General features: G+C 34.5%; 1 protein-coding gene across 5 annotated transcripts in view; it reads right to left on the reverse strand.

The window, feature by feature from the left end:
- The window catches only part of LOC149801663 (ATPase family gene 2 protein homolog B-like), a 31795-nt gene extending 16714 nt beyond the window's left edge, over positions 1-15081 (reverse strand). For 2 of the 5 annotated variants that reach the window (XM_089955931.1, XM_089955935.1), the window contains exons 1-4: positions 14900-15081; positions 7690-8809; positions 3694-3906; positions 2661-2804 (exon numbers count right to left, since the gene is read on the reverse strand). In XM_089955931.1, coding sequence (XP_089812057.1) covers positions 2661-2804; positions 3694-3906; positions 7690-8793 — 1461 coding nt within the window. In that variant the 5' untranslated portion in view covers positions 8794-8809; positions 14900-15081. The remainder of the gene's footprint in view (positions 1-2660; positions 2805-3693; positions 3907-7689; positions 8810-14899) is intronic. The other 3 variants (XM_089955933.1, XM_089955932.1, XM_089955936.1) reach the window with 3 other exon arrangements.
- Between the last annotated feature and the right edge of the window lie 463 nt (positions 15082-15544).

Below are 15544 nucleotides of genomic sequence, written 5' to 3' on the forward strand. Positions count from 1 at the left end.
ATAATTAATAATAATTATTTATTTCTCAAAATACAGGAGTGAAAGAATACCTAAATTGGGTGTGAATTTATGCTTATATATACGGTCCAATATTGCCAGGTGTTGACTCATGTAAGTTTCATTCGTGGGAATGGAGATCCTATTTTGTTTGTCAAGAAAATTTATACAGCATTCAGTGATCATTCTTGGGATTTAGGAAGCAATTCACTACAAGCTTTGTGAAGTTAGCCATAAAGGGGGGGGGGGGCTGCTGAGAGACTACTGGTGTCACCTGTCAGCACTGTAGACAGTGAATATGGATTCAGTAAGATGAACCTCATAAAAACTGAAATCAGAAATAAACTCTGCATCTCATCTCTCGACAAGTGGGCAGCCCTAAAATCGCGACGGATCTTCATGTAACACTTTGTAACATTTTGTTAATGCTTGTTGTAATTAGAGTATTAACTAACCCATCTTTTGTAATTTTCATTGCCTGTTACATTAATAGACTAAATTAACACTTGAAAAAATGTACACTACTTGTTCTGGCGACACTTTTTGAAAATTGGCGACAAAATATTGAGGTTGGCAATTTTTTTGGCGACAGCTTTTTAAAAGCCAGGACCATCCCTGATATTTAAATGTGATATGTAAGTATTTAGAATTTACCTATAAGGAGTTTATATGTTTATCAGTGGAAGAGAGACCTTCATCAGCCATTACTTTGCTAATGATCGTATATAACTTTTTTTTATCTCCACTAGTTTTTGGGATTTGCCACATTTATTGAGAGGAAAAAGGGATTCTCAGAGCCACTTATCCCTGCAGGTCAGTTGTATCTATAAAGTTTGTACTGAATCTTACTGAAGGATTTCAGCATATGCTCCTTTTAGTCCTGAGAAATAGAAAAATGAACTTTATCAGATTATATTCATTTGTACACCAGTAAGGATTTGTCACAACTTGAAAACTTGATTGAAATAAGTTTTATTTATTAAGATATGATGCATTTCATTTTCAGATCTGAGTTCAACTTGTTCATCTTTTACAAGGATATGAAACTGAAACCTATGCTTGCTAACCTGAAGGTTTTTTTAGGTACTTTGCTATTTGATTTGAAGTATACCAGAACTCAGTAACCAGCATGGTGTTTAAAGTGCATCACTGTTAGTGAGTTTTAACAATACTTGTTACAATGGAGTGACAAAAGAAAATTAAAGACTCTTTTTTTCAACCAGATAAAAAAAAGCCTGAAAACTGGCCCATTTTCTACACTAAGCAAAAGACTAGAAAAGAATAACATTTTGCTTCACATCATGCACAGAGTTTACGTTGATTCTATGTTTTAAATATTTCAACATTATTCCAAGTATCTGCAATGATCCAACACATTCATTATCTTATATTTCTTTCTTTAACCCTGCTTCTTGTTTCTGTCTGTCTTTCAGTATTATAAAGATACTTTTGGTGGGTGTGTGAATGTGTGTGATTTGTTTAACAAAGCTTTAAAAAATTTTCAGGCATATCCCTACAATGTCTGCAGAGTGGCAGTTTATAGTGATATCTAGCACTGGGGCAACATGCTACAGAATGTAACATAATGTCCCACCCAGTCACATTATCCTGACAATAGACCAACCAGTCCTAATACTAGCCTCTTAATGCAAAGCAACTAGCGAGGCAGCTGTTAGTACCATTTTTATGTCTTTGGTATGACTCAGTCGGGGTTCAAACCTGCAACCTCCCGCATCCAAGCGGATGATCTAACCACCAGGCTACTTGTCTACTTTCAAGGAGATGTCACCCCAATGTAAATTGTGTGCTTCCTTTCATGTCCACATTCCAAAGTACATGGTACATATGAGCCACACGGAACATAAACGAGCAGCCAGATTGTCAGTCCCATGGGTTTTATCCTCATATATCTTCTGTAGACCCTGGTCAGAAATTGGGTCTGATGCCCTCAGTTTGTCACTATTTCCCAAATTTGTCAGATCTTTCAGCTGCATTTTTTTTAACAGACATCATTTATTATTGAAACACCATATGACTTTGTGTTAGACAGAGATCAGTTGATGAAATCATACCTCTAAGTAATGATGGTTCAAATTCAACACCTACTTTTTCCTGACAGATAAGATGAAATTAGCAATGTGTTGGTTTAGTTCCAAGGGAGAAGTAAACTTTAGGAATCTTTGTTCTCCTTCACTCTGAAGAAAAGCCATGAACAATTTCATGCTGCCTTCAGAGTGTTTTTTCTTTGTGTTGATATTTGTCTATTCTTCCAGGAAGGCATCAACATCTGCAGAAGTAACTTTCCTAAATCTGTTACACTGAAAGTAATATTTTAGACTGTATAATTTGAAAATCAATTTCTCCAAGATTTTCATCACCACTTGTAACATTTGACAATATGAGCAATGCAAAAGTGTAAACTGTAACCTATGTTGTGCCACATGGACAATGGCAAAGACTAGATTTAACATGTCCCCGTTCATTTACATGGTTATCAATTTGGTAAATGTTTACAGGCAGTAAACTAAACTAAGCTATTTACACATGCAAACATTGCAGCCTTAATGCTAGCATTTATCTACACTAAAACAAAATGCAGGAGTATATATGTTTTAAGTTTTCACATGTGAATATGAATCATTTTACAGTATCATATTATTTACCTGCTTTATTTTCTGTTTGACATCCTCTAAGCCTCCTATCTGCTCCCACAATACAGGTTTCAGGTCCACTATCCCCTCAACTCCCTTCTGAATGGAGGGGCGATGCTTCCTGAAGGCTGTAAGAAAGTCCTCTTGATGGATAATCTGCAAATAATGACACTACTATTAACTAACACTGACAAATGTATTTGCAATTGTTCATTCTGATATATTCAAATGGTTCCCCCTTTTATAAAGCCACCTTGTCCAATACCAAAATATTAACTATACTGTTCCACACACAAGAGACCATCCGTTTCTTAACGTCCCATTTTCACTGCAGAATGTGTTGCTTGATAAGAGTGAGAATCACAGTAAAAAATAATGGTAATGTTCTCACACAGCTATGTACATTCCTTCAATTATTCTCAATTTTTCATTACCAATTTATTTTATTCCAAGATGAATTGAGTGCTTGTAATTATGAGTACACATAGACGTTTTTTAACATATACCTTATGTAAATTCTTACAGGAACAGGCAGGTATAGCTAATTACAATCTTATTTCCTTACCGCTCTGATATCAGATTTTATTTCTCTACACAAACAGCATTAATCCAGATAAATTTCATTTGCTTTGGTGAATGTTAAGTCAAATCTATTCTTAAAATAAGTTATCAACCTCATCAAAACAAAACTCTATGTGGAAACTTTGAAACAGCAGCGTAGATATATATTCTTCCAGCCAGTACACCCTACTGAATGGACTGACACAGTAATTATTTAGAATGGGTCAACTCTTATAAAGGCAGGAGGATTTTCACAATGCAGGGCTGCCATCGAACAGTCAACAAGTTGCAAAATTCATAATCATAGCCAAACATTTGGGGTCAATATGGCTGTTCTGGTACCCAAGTTCCTATGCAGATGTAGAAAACCATAAACCCAATTTCAAAACTTAAAACTCAAGACATTCTGGAGTCTGAGAATCTCACAAGAGAACTCCATCAAAACAAAGACAAAATGAACATTATCCAAATTACTGCTACAGACCTGCCTCTCTGACTGCTCATCCTGTTTGACAATAAATCTACCCAGGGCTAAACAAGCAGCTTCATGACAAAGTGCTGCTAAATCAGCACCAACATAACCATTTGTTATCTCAGCTAACCAATTAAGATCAACATCCTCTGCTAGAGGTAGAGTCTGTGTGTGAAGATCCAAAATTTCTCTCCTCTGGGCCATTGAAGGAACATTTATCATTATCTGGAAAGACAAATCAGATACGGTAAAACTTCAATAACACAAACATCAATCATTTGTACATTTGGCATCTGTAAACCATCATCCTCAGATGTAGTGTAAAGTATGCTCTTACATGTAACCTAAAATATCTTAAGCGAATGAAGGCATACATGTATTTATGCAGGGCTGAGCAAATCCCATAGTCCGACGTCCCGTACTAGTCATTTTTGAAGTCGGACAAGTAACATTTTCCAAGTCGCTAGTCCGGGACAAGTGCTTTTTAAAAACGTCGGGCTAGTCCTTATTTTCGTGCTTTAATCACTACATCTGCCTTTATTTGGCCGATCATGCCCTCTGGGCGTACTGAATACTTGATTCTACCCCTCTTCGTGTATACATTTACATCCTTTTACCGCTTGACTGCATATTGGGCTAAGCAATCAAATTATCGGCAAATCAAAACACATCAAACAAAAGAAAGCCAGTATGATCAATTAGCAGTGTCGTAAGTGGTTTTGTTGCAATGAGTTTACTCAATCTAGATCATAACGAGTGGCTCACTATGATTTTAATCCAGCAAGTCAGTGTAATTAAATTAATGAAAGGTACTTTACCAACATCAGTGTTGGTTTCCTTTATGAACTGATTAAATGACAGTAATGATTCTTTAATTAAAATTGATTATACAGATGATTAACTTTCACGTGCAATATTGTGTTTGAAGCGAAACAATTATGCTAATTAATGAGCTGTTTCAGTTCGTATTTAAAAGAGAAAATTGATGTTATGATCACTTTAGAAGTAGTTGTCAAGCAAGCTGATAGTTACTCTGTGGATAAAATGAGTTTGCTACATTATTTTTGCAAGTAAGGTAATAACGGCGATTCGGCAAAGGTAAATTTGTTTGAAAATGGAGGGAAAAAACGTAAGATGGATACTGGGTGTGCAGTAGCTATTTCTGAGTGAACGAGGATTTAGTTCAATAAACTTAATCAAGACTTCTTTAAGGAATTCCTTAAACCAAAAGAGTTTACAAATGCTAATGAACATTTCTGCAAATGGACCAGAGCTTGAGGACTTTAACCCAGACACAGCTATCAACTGCTGACTTAGTGCTGGTGCAGGTGGCAGACATATACATGGACATATTTTCAAATCCATCAGCTAAAACATATATACATGAACCTGAAGAAGCCAAATATATAACAACCAATGTTTTTGAAAAATTAAATTCTTTTAAGAAATAATTATGTTGTTTATCATGTTTTGTTTTTTTTTTCTGTGGATTAAGCACATACGTCTCATTAAATCTCGGCAAGTGATTACCATTTTGGGACCAGTGAAAAATTAGGTGGGACTAGTGACGAGTAAGGTGGGACTAGTGAAGAGAAAGGTGGGACTAGTGAATTTTCTGAAACCACTTGTCCTGGACTAGTGGTTAAAAAAACAATTTGCTCAGCCCTGATTTATGTATAATTGCTTATGCCTGATTCCTATTGCTCTTACTTTTCAGCATAGCAAATACAGAGATAAAGAAACACTGTGAGACAGAAAAAACACACAACAGTGTTTGGTTTGCATCTGTCATCTTCTATTTCTTAACTAGTAAAAATAAAGTTCCAAGGCTCCAAAGTCTCACAGAAAACGAACACAAACTACTCATTTATTGACTATTTTACTGTTCATAAAAACATAATTTTTTTGTATAATAATAATAATAATAATATAAATGCAGTCATTGAAAGGACATTTTCCAGTCTGAGGAAACTTCAGGCTTACTCCAGAGAAAACCTGGATCCAGTAACAGTTAAGATCAACAATTATAAGGACTGCCACCAATATAATCCAAGCAATAATCTCCTAAGAAATGCTAAAAATGCTTGTGGTACATATAAGGAGAGTATGAATAGCAAAAAGTTACTATGAAAGGACTGACATAATTTGATGATGTGCATATTTTATTATCAAAAAAAATGTAAATTTGTTCAACAGTTGTTGTTTTTTTCATTTGCATACTAAATATCATTTGATGAAAATCATCTTTTTTATAGGTCAAAACTAGTGACCAAATTTTAGAAATTTGATCTGCCCTGACCTGACCTGTCTTTTTTGTCATAAGTATATTTTTTTATATCTGTGCAGTAACCATTGATTATACAACAGCAGGCATCGTTCAAGACCCAATTAATACAGATTTATCTCCCTGTCCATTAGAGTCATTTGTATGAATTTAAGTACCAAAAAAAAATTTCTGCACAACCTACAAATTTGACAAGTACAAAAAATATATACATTTATACAGAGGCCAAATTTTCTGACTAGCCACTTGAATAGTTGACAATACATACAGGTAATGATTGATACACATATCTGTGCTTTCAACTGCTAAATTCATCACGAAGCCTGAGATTTTTTTCCCCCAAGGTATGCCAGGAATCACTTGGTCTAGCGTGAAAGACTGAATGACTTTACTGCAAGTCAGGTATTTTTTTATGACATTCTATTTCACGCTTTCTTATGGTAATAATGTTCAGTTTTCTAGTTTGTTGATTTGCATCTGCTTTATAACTATGCTGCACAGACTCCTATCCTTTACAAAAGAACAGAATTTCAATTGTATGTGAAACTAATGGTGCCAAAATGATTATAGGGTACATTTATTCCAGTTATAATGCAGCCTAAATTGATAATATATTAGATGGATAAAAAGATTTGTCTCCGACATATTATGGACATTTTTTTAAATAAAAAAAGCTGTTTTCTATGCAAAGAACACAACAGCAGCTTCCACTACTGTTATTATTTATAAAGGAAACTTCTCTATAAACAAAGAACAAAATTCCACAATTAACATTACATACAAACCCTTATGATACAGTGTATTCCCCAATTAAACCCCCCACTCTATTCAACAAACGCATCCCATTTATAAAGAACAGAAAATTTAAATGATGCAGTGTAAGACCTGTGCTTTTCAAGACCCTTCTGCTTCAGATCCATGAGTACTACAAACTGCTGCAGCAGTCTCAATTGATCACACTGTTACAATGTTTATATCAATGTATAAATTACTAAAGTCACAATCTCACCTCTGTCTGCGTGGGTTCGAGTCTCGGATTCAGCCAATGTGGGTATGTAAGAAAGCTTGCCAGTAGCTTCTCATGGGTCGGTGGTTCTTTCCGGGGTTTTTCCGGGTTCTTCCTCCACCATTAATACTGGTCGCCATGTAAAGCCTATCGTGTGCTGAAAAATGGCGTTAAACCCTACAACAACAACAACAACTAAAGTCACAGGCACACATGTAGTATTGAACATGGCACAGTAGCTGGGTGGCAAGTTCACAGACTTGACAGTCCTACTTCAACTGGCTGCTGTGTGGGAAAATGTGTTGACTGATCATTTTAACTCTGCTGATGCTGATATTTACAATGACTGAATTCAGTTGCAAAAAGACCCTCAGATGTACATGTGGTCATTATACATCATATGGTCATCAAAAGAACTACTTTAGCATTTATTATTGTGCTCTAATAATGCAATCAGCTATAAAGTGAAAACAAACTACAACAAAAAATATGAGTGATGACAGAAAGGAGTTTAGAAACCTGAAATCTATGTATTCCAAATTCCTCAAAATACTTGTTTAACTTTTTTTTTCTTTCAAATCTCCATTTTAGGGACATGGATCCCAAAATGTTATCCTTGAGTGAAATAAATTAATTTGGAATTATACAACTATGCCTGCCTTATACGATAGGCAGTAGTTTACAGAGGGACTTTATGGTGACATCAATATATATATACCTCTCTATCTAAGCGGCCTGGTCGTCTGAGAGAAGGATGCAGAGTAGCTGGTCTATTAGTTGCAGCTATAACTATCAGTCTGTGGTCAGCTGGAAGGTCATCCAGAAGGGTCAACAACTGGCTAGTCAATCTGGACTCCTCCAAGCCTCCAGATTTTCCCTGCTTTGGGCACAACACATCAACTTCATCAATAAACAAAATACATGGCCCTTCTTCTGCTGCCAAGATAGAATGATGAAACACCTTTCTCAGATTATCTTCACTCTCACCAGGATGGGGACCAATTATTTCTGGGCCATTAACGGTTATTAAATATGTATCACAGTTATTGGCCATGTGCTTCACAAGGGATGTCTTCCCACAACCTGGTGGACCTCTCAGTAGAATTCCATGGGGAGGACTGGTTCCCAGTTGTTGAAATTGCTCCTGATTATGAAACGGCAACTTGATCAGGTCTTGTAAAGTTTGCACAAGATCATCTAAACCTCCTATCAGTTTTCTTGTAGATTTTGATACTTGATTAAATTTCTCCTTGCTCTGAATGTTGTCCACAACAATTTCTGTGTGTGAACTAATGATGAATGCTTCTGCATCAACTTTCACTGAACTTCCTGGAAGAATTTTTGTTATAAGAATCTTTGATATACCAAACACTGAAGCTAGCTTACAATTACTCAAGTCTACAACAAAATTTTCAGCAACACACATTTTGTACAAACAGCTTGAGCAAATTCTAGATATCTTTTTATTGAGTTTTTCATATTTTCTAAATCTGGCAACGTCAGACAAGTTACAAATGACATCAATATGTATGCACTTTCCTTCGGAAACATGCAAGGGCTTCAATCTGTATTTACTGTCAGTATTATCAAGTGCCTTTTTTCTACATACTGTCCTTGAATAAAACATGGAACCATCATTTCTCTCTTTGCTTGGCCATAATGAACAAATGTAATCCTTGGTTGGTGTTACAACACATATGAAAGAACCAAGCATTATGTTCAGTAGAGTTATCTCCCTTGGACCAAGGAAACATCTCTGAGCTCCTGTGCTGTCATCATAAACAAGCACTTCAAGTTTTGATGAGACAGCTGCTTTGGACATGGTTCTATGAATGATTCTGAAATATTCAACAAAATGTTTTGATAACGTTAGCAATATGGATATTATGATGTTGCATTTACATAAAATTCATGAAGACAACATGTGGTAAATATATGTACCAATATAGGAGACAAAAAAGTCTGTGCCTGATGTCCATGTCTACCAGAAGTGCTATGTCTGGGCTATGGAATTTTAAATTCCTATAGACCAGTGGGCCACTATGTAATTATTACTAATGGTTCTAAGTTCAAAACACAACTATAAAATTGCAACAGAGTAACTGTTGATGATGCATGAAGTAAAAGGATACTCTTGAAGCCAACAGTTTGATGTTCAATTGCCTACTTTGGGCCAATGAATTTAAGCTGGACTACTAAGTTCACTGCAACATCCCCATTGCAAATCAGAAAAAAAATGTTCTGTGATCTGTTTCCTGTTTCTAATCATCGACACTGGAGTATTTCTTTGCAGAAAATAACTACATAAAGATTTATACCTTAATAAACTAAAAATATTAGGTTTTCTTTAGAAAATACAAATCGAACATAGCAAACTTTTATATCCCCAACAACAACCAGAAATTTCAACAAATATCCAAAATCAACAGCACGAGTTCCATTACAAAGGTAAGAATACATAATTAAATGACGTAGCATAATGTGCCAGCAGATCAGGATCTATTTTGTTTGTTCTATTGATTACTTCTAACAAACTCCACAGACCCAGATCTGCCACCACATTATGTGATGGCAGACCTGAATCTATGCAGTTGTAGTTGTACTTGTCTTATAAGCAAGTATATATGTACTATCTGTCAATGCATTTGTGAACTGTGCTCACTTTCTAGGTTTTATTAGTTTCGTGTTAGATATGAAACATAGCAGTAGCCATGCCTGGATATAAACTAAGGGGGAGTTAAGTCAATTTTACATCTGAGGAGATCAATACAATTCTAGTCTCTGTGGAGACACATCAACTTATACTAAAACTTGATTTGATCTGAAGACAAGATGTCACTCAACATGTAATTACTCATTAGAGGTCATTATATTTTATTTTTTTAAATTCTGATCACTAAAAATCTGGTCTTAAATGACAGTCAGTCTCCCAAATCAGTGGTCTTTCAAGCAAGATTATACCTCATTTTTGTTCAAATTACATTGCTGTCTGAAACAATATAGTGTAAATAGAAAAAAATGCAGCAACTCGCAGAACAATAAGTTTGGTACTGACATTTTATGCTGAAAACTGACACTGATATCATCTTCATATGAAACAGAAGCCCAAACATGTCACAGTTCATAGACTGGTTTCCGACAAAGCTCTCATGTAAATACAGAAAACCATTAGAGTATGATGTGAGTCATATGTAATTAATTTTCCTCAAACAGATAATAGAAGTAATAAATCTTAAAAGATAAATATTAAATAATCATTAAGAAAAATCAAGCACCATTCCCACACAAATGCACTTAATATATTTTGAGTTATCAAGCAAAGTGAATTTTGCAATGCATTAGTTTAATTTAATGCAGTATACAATGTACATTTGTTGTTCTAAAGCATTAGGTAAATAAGTGATGGTTATAATAGGTTATGTGCCTCTAAGTTCAAACTTTCTGAATGAAGATAAATCCGTACAACAAATACAGACAATACTGAAAATACTTGTATTTCCTCCTGAGGTATTCAAAAGTAAAGGCTGTTTTCCAGGAAGAACTACCAACCCACAGGAAAACATGGTTGCAGCAACAGAAGGGAAATGGTAACTATCAAGTTTATATACACTACTCCTATTTAATAAATAAAAATCATTTTTAAATTTCATCATATGACATCAATATGAGAGAAAAAGTAATACATCTGATTTCTGAAATGTAACTTTATCCTGATCAATTTATAACTGACAGAATCTTGCTCAAGTGAACCAGTGTTATCATTAAATTCAAGACCAGATATAGAGGCCACCCCCCCCCCCAAACTATATGCTAGAGGGGTGTGGTATTACTGGTATAGAGGTTTAACATATTATTTCTGGCTGGTATGTAACACTGTACATTTGCACTGTACTGGTACTTCAGTAGTTTCAGTCAGTATTAAATGTACAAAAAAAACTGAGCAATCTTGTAAGGAATTTAATATGGGACAATTTGTTTGCTGCAAACTCTTGTTAAGTATGTCAAAATCAGTGAATTACACACTAACTTTCTGACAAGGGTTGCCTGGTACAAAGAATTCAAGAAGAGTTTTCTATTTCATATCAATGTAATTGCTCAAGTAACTGATATGTCAAAAGGAACTAAGGGTATCAGCATGAATGAGTCTATTTCCGAAAAGGAGAAAGTATCTTTGCTTCCTACAATATATTAGGTTCTATGGTATCCGTGGTATCATAGTTTTTCAGCATTTTTCTGCAAATCAGTTAACCAGTTTGTTGTCTGATAATATCCAATGCTGTCATACAAGAGTCATATCACATGATTGCCATACCTGTCAAGAAGCAAGAGATTAAATTTATGGTAGCATATATGAGTCAAAAAGTCAAGCATGTTAATATTGTTTTCTGATGGCTTTTGCAATTGACAGGCGTTGGCTTTGGTATGCATGATTTATTACTTTCTGTTGCAACACCTTGCGTTGTATAAACAGTCTGTTGTCAACTTTCAAGCACATGTAGACAAGCCCATTCTCACCTACAACCCCATCACAGTTTGTGTAATACCATTTTGCAGGTATATGGGAGAAATAACAAAGTTACACCTCCATGTATTCTTGGAATTTAATCTGACATGGTGATGAAGAAAAAGAATCACCAGAAGACCTATAACATATACATATGAAATATGTAAATAATTAAAAGTTAACCAATCTATCACATGGACAACTCACAAAATTACAAGGCGCATAATTATTATAAAATATTACAATTCCTAAAAACATACCAGTGCCGTGTAGTATTCTGATGTACAACAGTCATTTTCTTCTATACCATTTACAAAGTACTGAGTAACTTATTGTACCCAGAAATGTTGAAGCTGACTCCTGGAGAGTCATTGGAGGAGTGAACCATGAAACAGGGAACTTATTCATTGAAATCAGCAGGTGCATGTTAGGCACATGTAATGCAAGTACCTCACACTCACCATACATACAGCAAAACAACATGTATATTGACATCACTGTACTGAATATATAACACCAAAATACTAAAAGCATTCTAACAATAACAATAACAAACACTAGTTTACATTTGTTATCCATTGCTTTAATTCTCTAAGTTAATTTCTGTTGTTGGTGGTCACAGGTGGCAAAATGGCAGCCATGGAAGTAGCATCCATTTTCCAAGTTGATTTACACTTTGTGCAACATATACATAAAGTTCCCAACATTAAGATAAGTATATGAAACCATACATATATTTTGCCAGTATTAATGCGATATCAGAGTAACTCCCGCTGCATAACCTGGAATCTACATGATATCTGTTTATTGATCTGACTAATGATGCCCAAGACACTCCAAGACTACCCCAAAACACCACAAGGCTGTCCCAAAACATCCTCAGCTACCCTAGATACATGTATACAATTTATGTGTAATAAAATCAAACAAACAAAAAAGTCTGCAGTCACAAAAATTAGTAAAAATTCTGCATTGCATAATTATCAAGTAAGATTGGTTGATTAATTTCCCATGTCAGTAATCACCAAATAAACCATGTGTGTGTGTGTAGGCATGCAAGCGTGTTTTTAAATGTGTAATAAAATAGTAAGAAAATTAAAGAAAAGAATAAGCACAAGAAAGAACATAAAAAGGGTTATGGAAAAAGTGCCTCTTTGTTGTAAGGATGGTTACATATGGATAAATAAAAAATGTGAGGATTCATTTGCATAGTATCTGGTATTCATTTATCTATATGATACTGAATGCTCTTATTCGTTACATTGAATCATATGCATGAATTATAACTCTTTTGTCACTATTGGAACTTGGTAATCAGCTTAAAAAATTTACTGAAATTTTAATTTTCAATTCTGGGGGTATTTAAAATTCAATTAAATGACTTCTGTTCCACTGCGAAAAGAATTTCAACTCTGAAACATTAACTTGAGCTGTCTTTGGGTGTTTTCAAGAGTCTTCAGGTGATGAGTCATTCACTCTGCTTATCGATTGTATTCACAATCATCTGACAGGCCATAGGTTGGGTTGGCATGTCAAAAGCTTAGCGACCTAATTTTCACCATATTGCAGAAGTGAAAACAATTGCTTAGTAACAGTACAGTAGCATTAGTTATGTTCGATAATGCAAACCATTTTTGTTTACCTATATTTTGTTTATTATTTCTGTTTTCTGTTCAGAAGTGCTACATAGCCTTCTGTACAAGCAGGATATAAAACCACGAATGTGTGTCTGTCAAATATTGTTATAGACATAATATATTTTAGGTTGATAAGGGTGGCAGGGGTGTGTACATGTGTACATGACAATATATGCCAATTAGTGTCAAAGCAGTATGAAGGCTGTGTTTGTTATATAGTTTGTATATTGTACACTTTTCATTTACAAAATGACGAATATAAATGCAAAGATCATAAGATCAGTTGGCCATTCTTACAATGTCTTATGTTTACAAAGAGACGCTGGATAGCGATGCTAATGCACAATATTTACAGAAACTTACAAGCTGTAGAAAATTAATGATTGTCCTTATAAATTTCCAGCAAATATTTGGGTAAATAGCTCAACAAAATGGCATTAAGTGGCATGGCCTGATGTTAGCAACTATCTTACAGATACACCTGGTAAGTTTGTTTTTTAACAAAATATTATGTTGAAGTAATTGTGCACCCTTTTCTCAAACCTATTTTTCTTTCATTAAACTATATCAAAATCTAAAAAAATTGTCGGTATTACCAGTGTATTTTTTAAAGTTCTCATTAATTTAAATTTTTCCATTATTATTATTCTTTAATTCTTCTATTAATCTTTGATTAATATGCTCTAAAAGTTGTGTATTTTTCAACCTATGTACATTTATCCACACTGAGTTTATAATAATTGCAAATCTTATGCATATCTTAAAATGTTGTATAAATGTCAACCACATGTTATTGAAGTCACTAGAACAATGGCAGTCAATTTCACCTTGGCAGTCATAACTATGTTGGCACTCTACAGTTTCATATTTTGCATAGAGGTAGAATTTTAAAGAAAAAAAATTTCCCCAGGTGTCCTCACTGGTTATACTGGCTATTTAAAAAAGACCTTGTATATCTTAGGCATTGTTCAAAGAACCTTTAATTCCCTTTATTTTAGTTTATGATTGATGGGTGTAATGTGGGTTATAGAGTAATACAGCTTGGTCTTACTCAATTTGTGCCCCTTTCAAAAACCTGCATGCTCCACTTGGTCATTTTCACTTCCAGGACTCAATGGTAAATTGTAAAACAAAAGAGGTGATAACTTTTTTTACATTTTATATATTTAGTAATTCATCCACTGCACTTTCAGAAGCTGGTATTGTCTAACTGGGCAAAATTCATTTACCCTATTTTAATAGGTGTTAAAGATAGTGTACTTTATGACTAATTCAGGCTGATTTTTTTTTATCACAAGGGAGCAGTCATTTTAGTTATCAGTGTGCTTTGATCACGTACAATTTCCATAAGGACAATATCCAAAGAAATGTCAGCATCATAACATCAAAGTAGCATAGAGGTATGCCAACAGTCTATCCATTGTGCACGGTTCAAATGCAAACAACTTCACCTTATATATTTTACTCTCTCAAAAAAGCATTACTGGTTAGTGTGACCTATGCACTGAAAATGCCTGGATGTGAAAAAGTGCCCGGAATCCCGGCCCAACCTATTAAATGCATTTGTCTTTTGAATATAAAGAAAAGAAAAAGAAAAAGTGTGTGTGTATATATATATATATATATATATATATATATATATATATATATAATCTTGAAGGTAAGTATCATTATTTGCTTGTTCACCGATAACTAACTTTAAGACCTGCGATACCAAAGAACTCCGGGTTAAGAGTCCTATCTTGGCTTAATGCGTCAAACCCGAGGACTCCAGGATAATGACTTACACTGTACGACAATTCTTCACTCATTTCTTGCTATCATAAATAGCTGAAATAAATCTAATCCATTTTTAAGTTTTGGCATTACAGTAGTTAATTCAGTTCACAGCAACTTCATGAACTCAAGCCACGCAGCATGCAGACATGTTGTCCATGGGCGCTGCCATCACAACAATGCTAAAAATAGGTTATGCGCAGGACTACGAATTATGGAGTCTGACTAAACACAGTAAAGTAAAGTATAATTAAGTACTTTGGTTTTAAGTAGGCAAATATATACAAACAGTAACACGAGCTCTTACAACCGATTGTAATGTAGAGTAATGGAGATGAAATATAGTACTTTTAAAAAATTATAATCATGGAGTAAGAAATTTAACTTTTGTAGCTATGCGCAAGCAAGGAGGAGATAACTCTATAAGCTTTTGAAATTAACGTTAGACCCAGAGATAAGAATAGGATTCACGGTACTAATTCAGTTCCCATATGCAAACACCATGATATTAAAATTCAAGAACTTTAAATTTTTGAGTGCTCATGATCAAACCTATATTGATAAGTACGGATGAAAACTATATGTCAGCTTCTGTGTAGAGGAATGGATTTGAGCCGCGGCATTTCTTGGACATGGACGTGTTTAAAACATGTGCT

Source organism: Sinohyriopsis cumingii, chromosome 4, assembly GCF_028554795.1.
Source record: "Sinohyriopsis cumingii isolate HCF-2022 chromosome 4, ASM2855479v2, whole genome shotgun sequence".
Taxonomy (NCBI): domain Eukaryota; kingdom Metazoa; phylum Mollusca; class Bivalvia; order Unionida; family Unionidae; genus Sinohyriopsis; species Sinohyriopsis cumingii.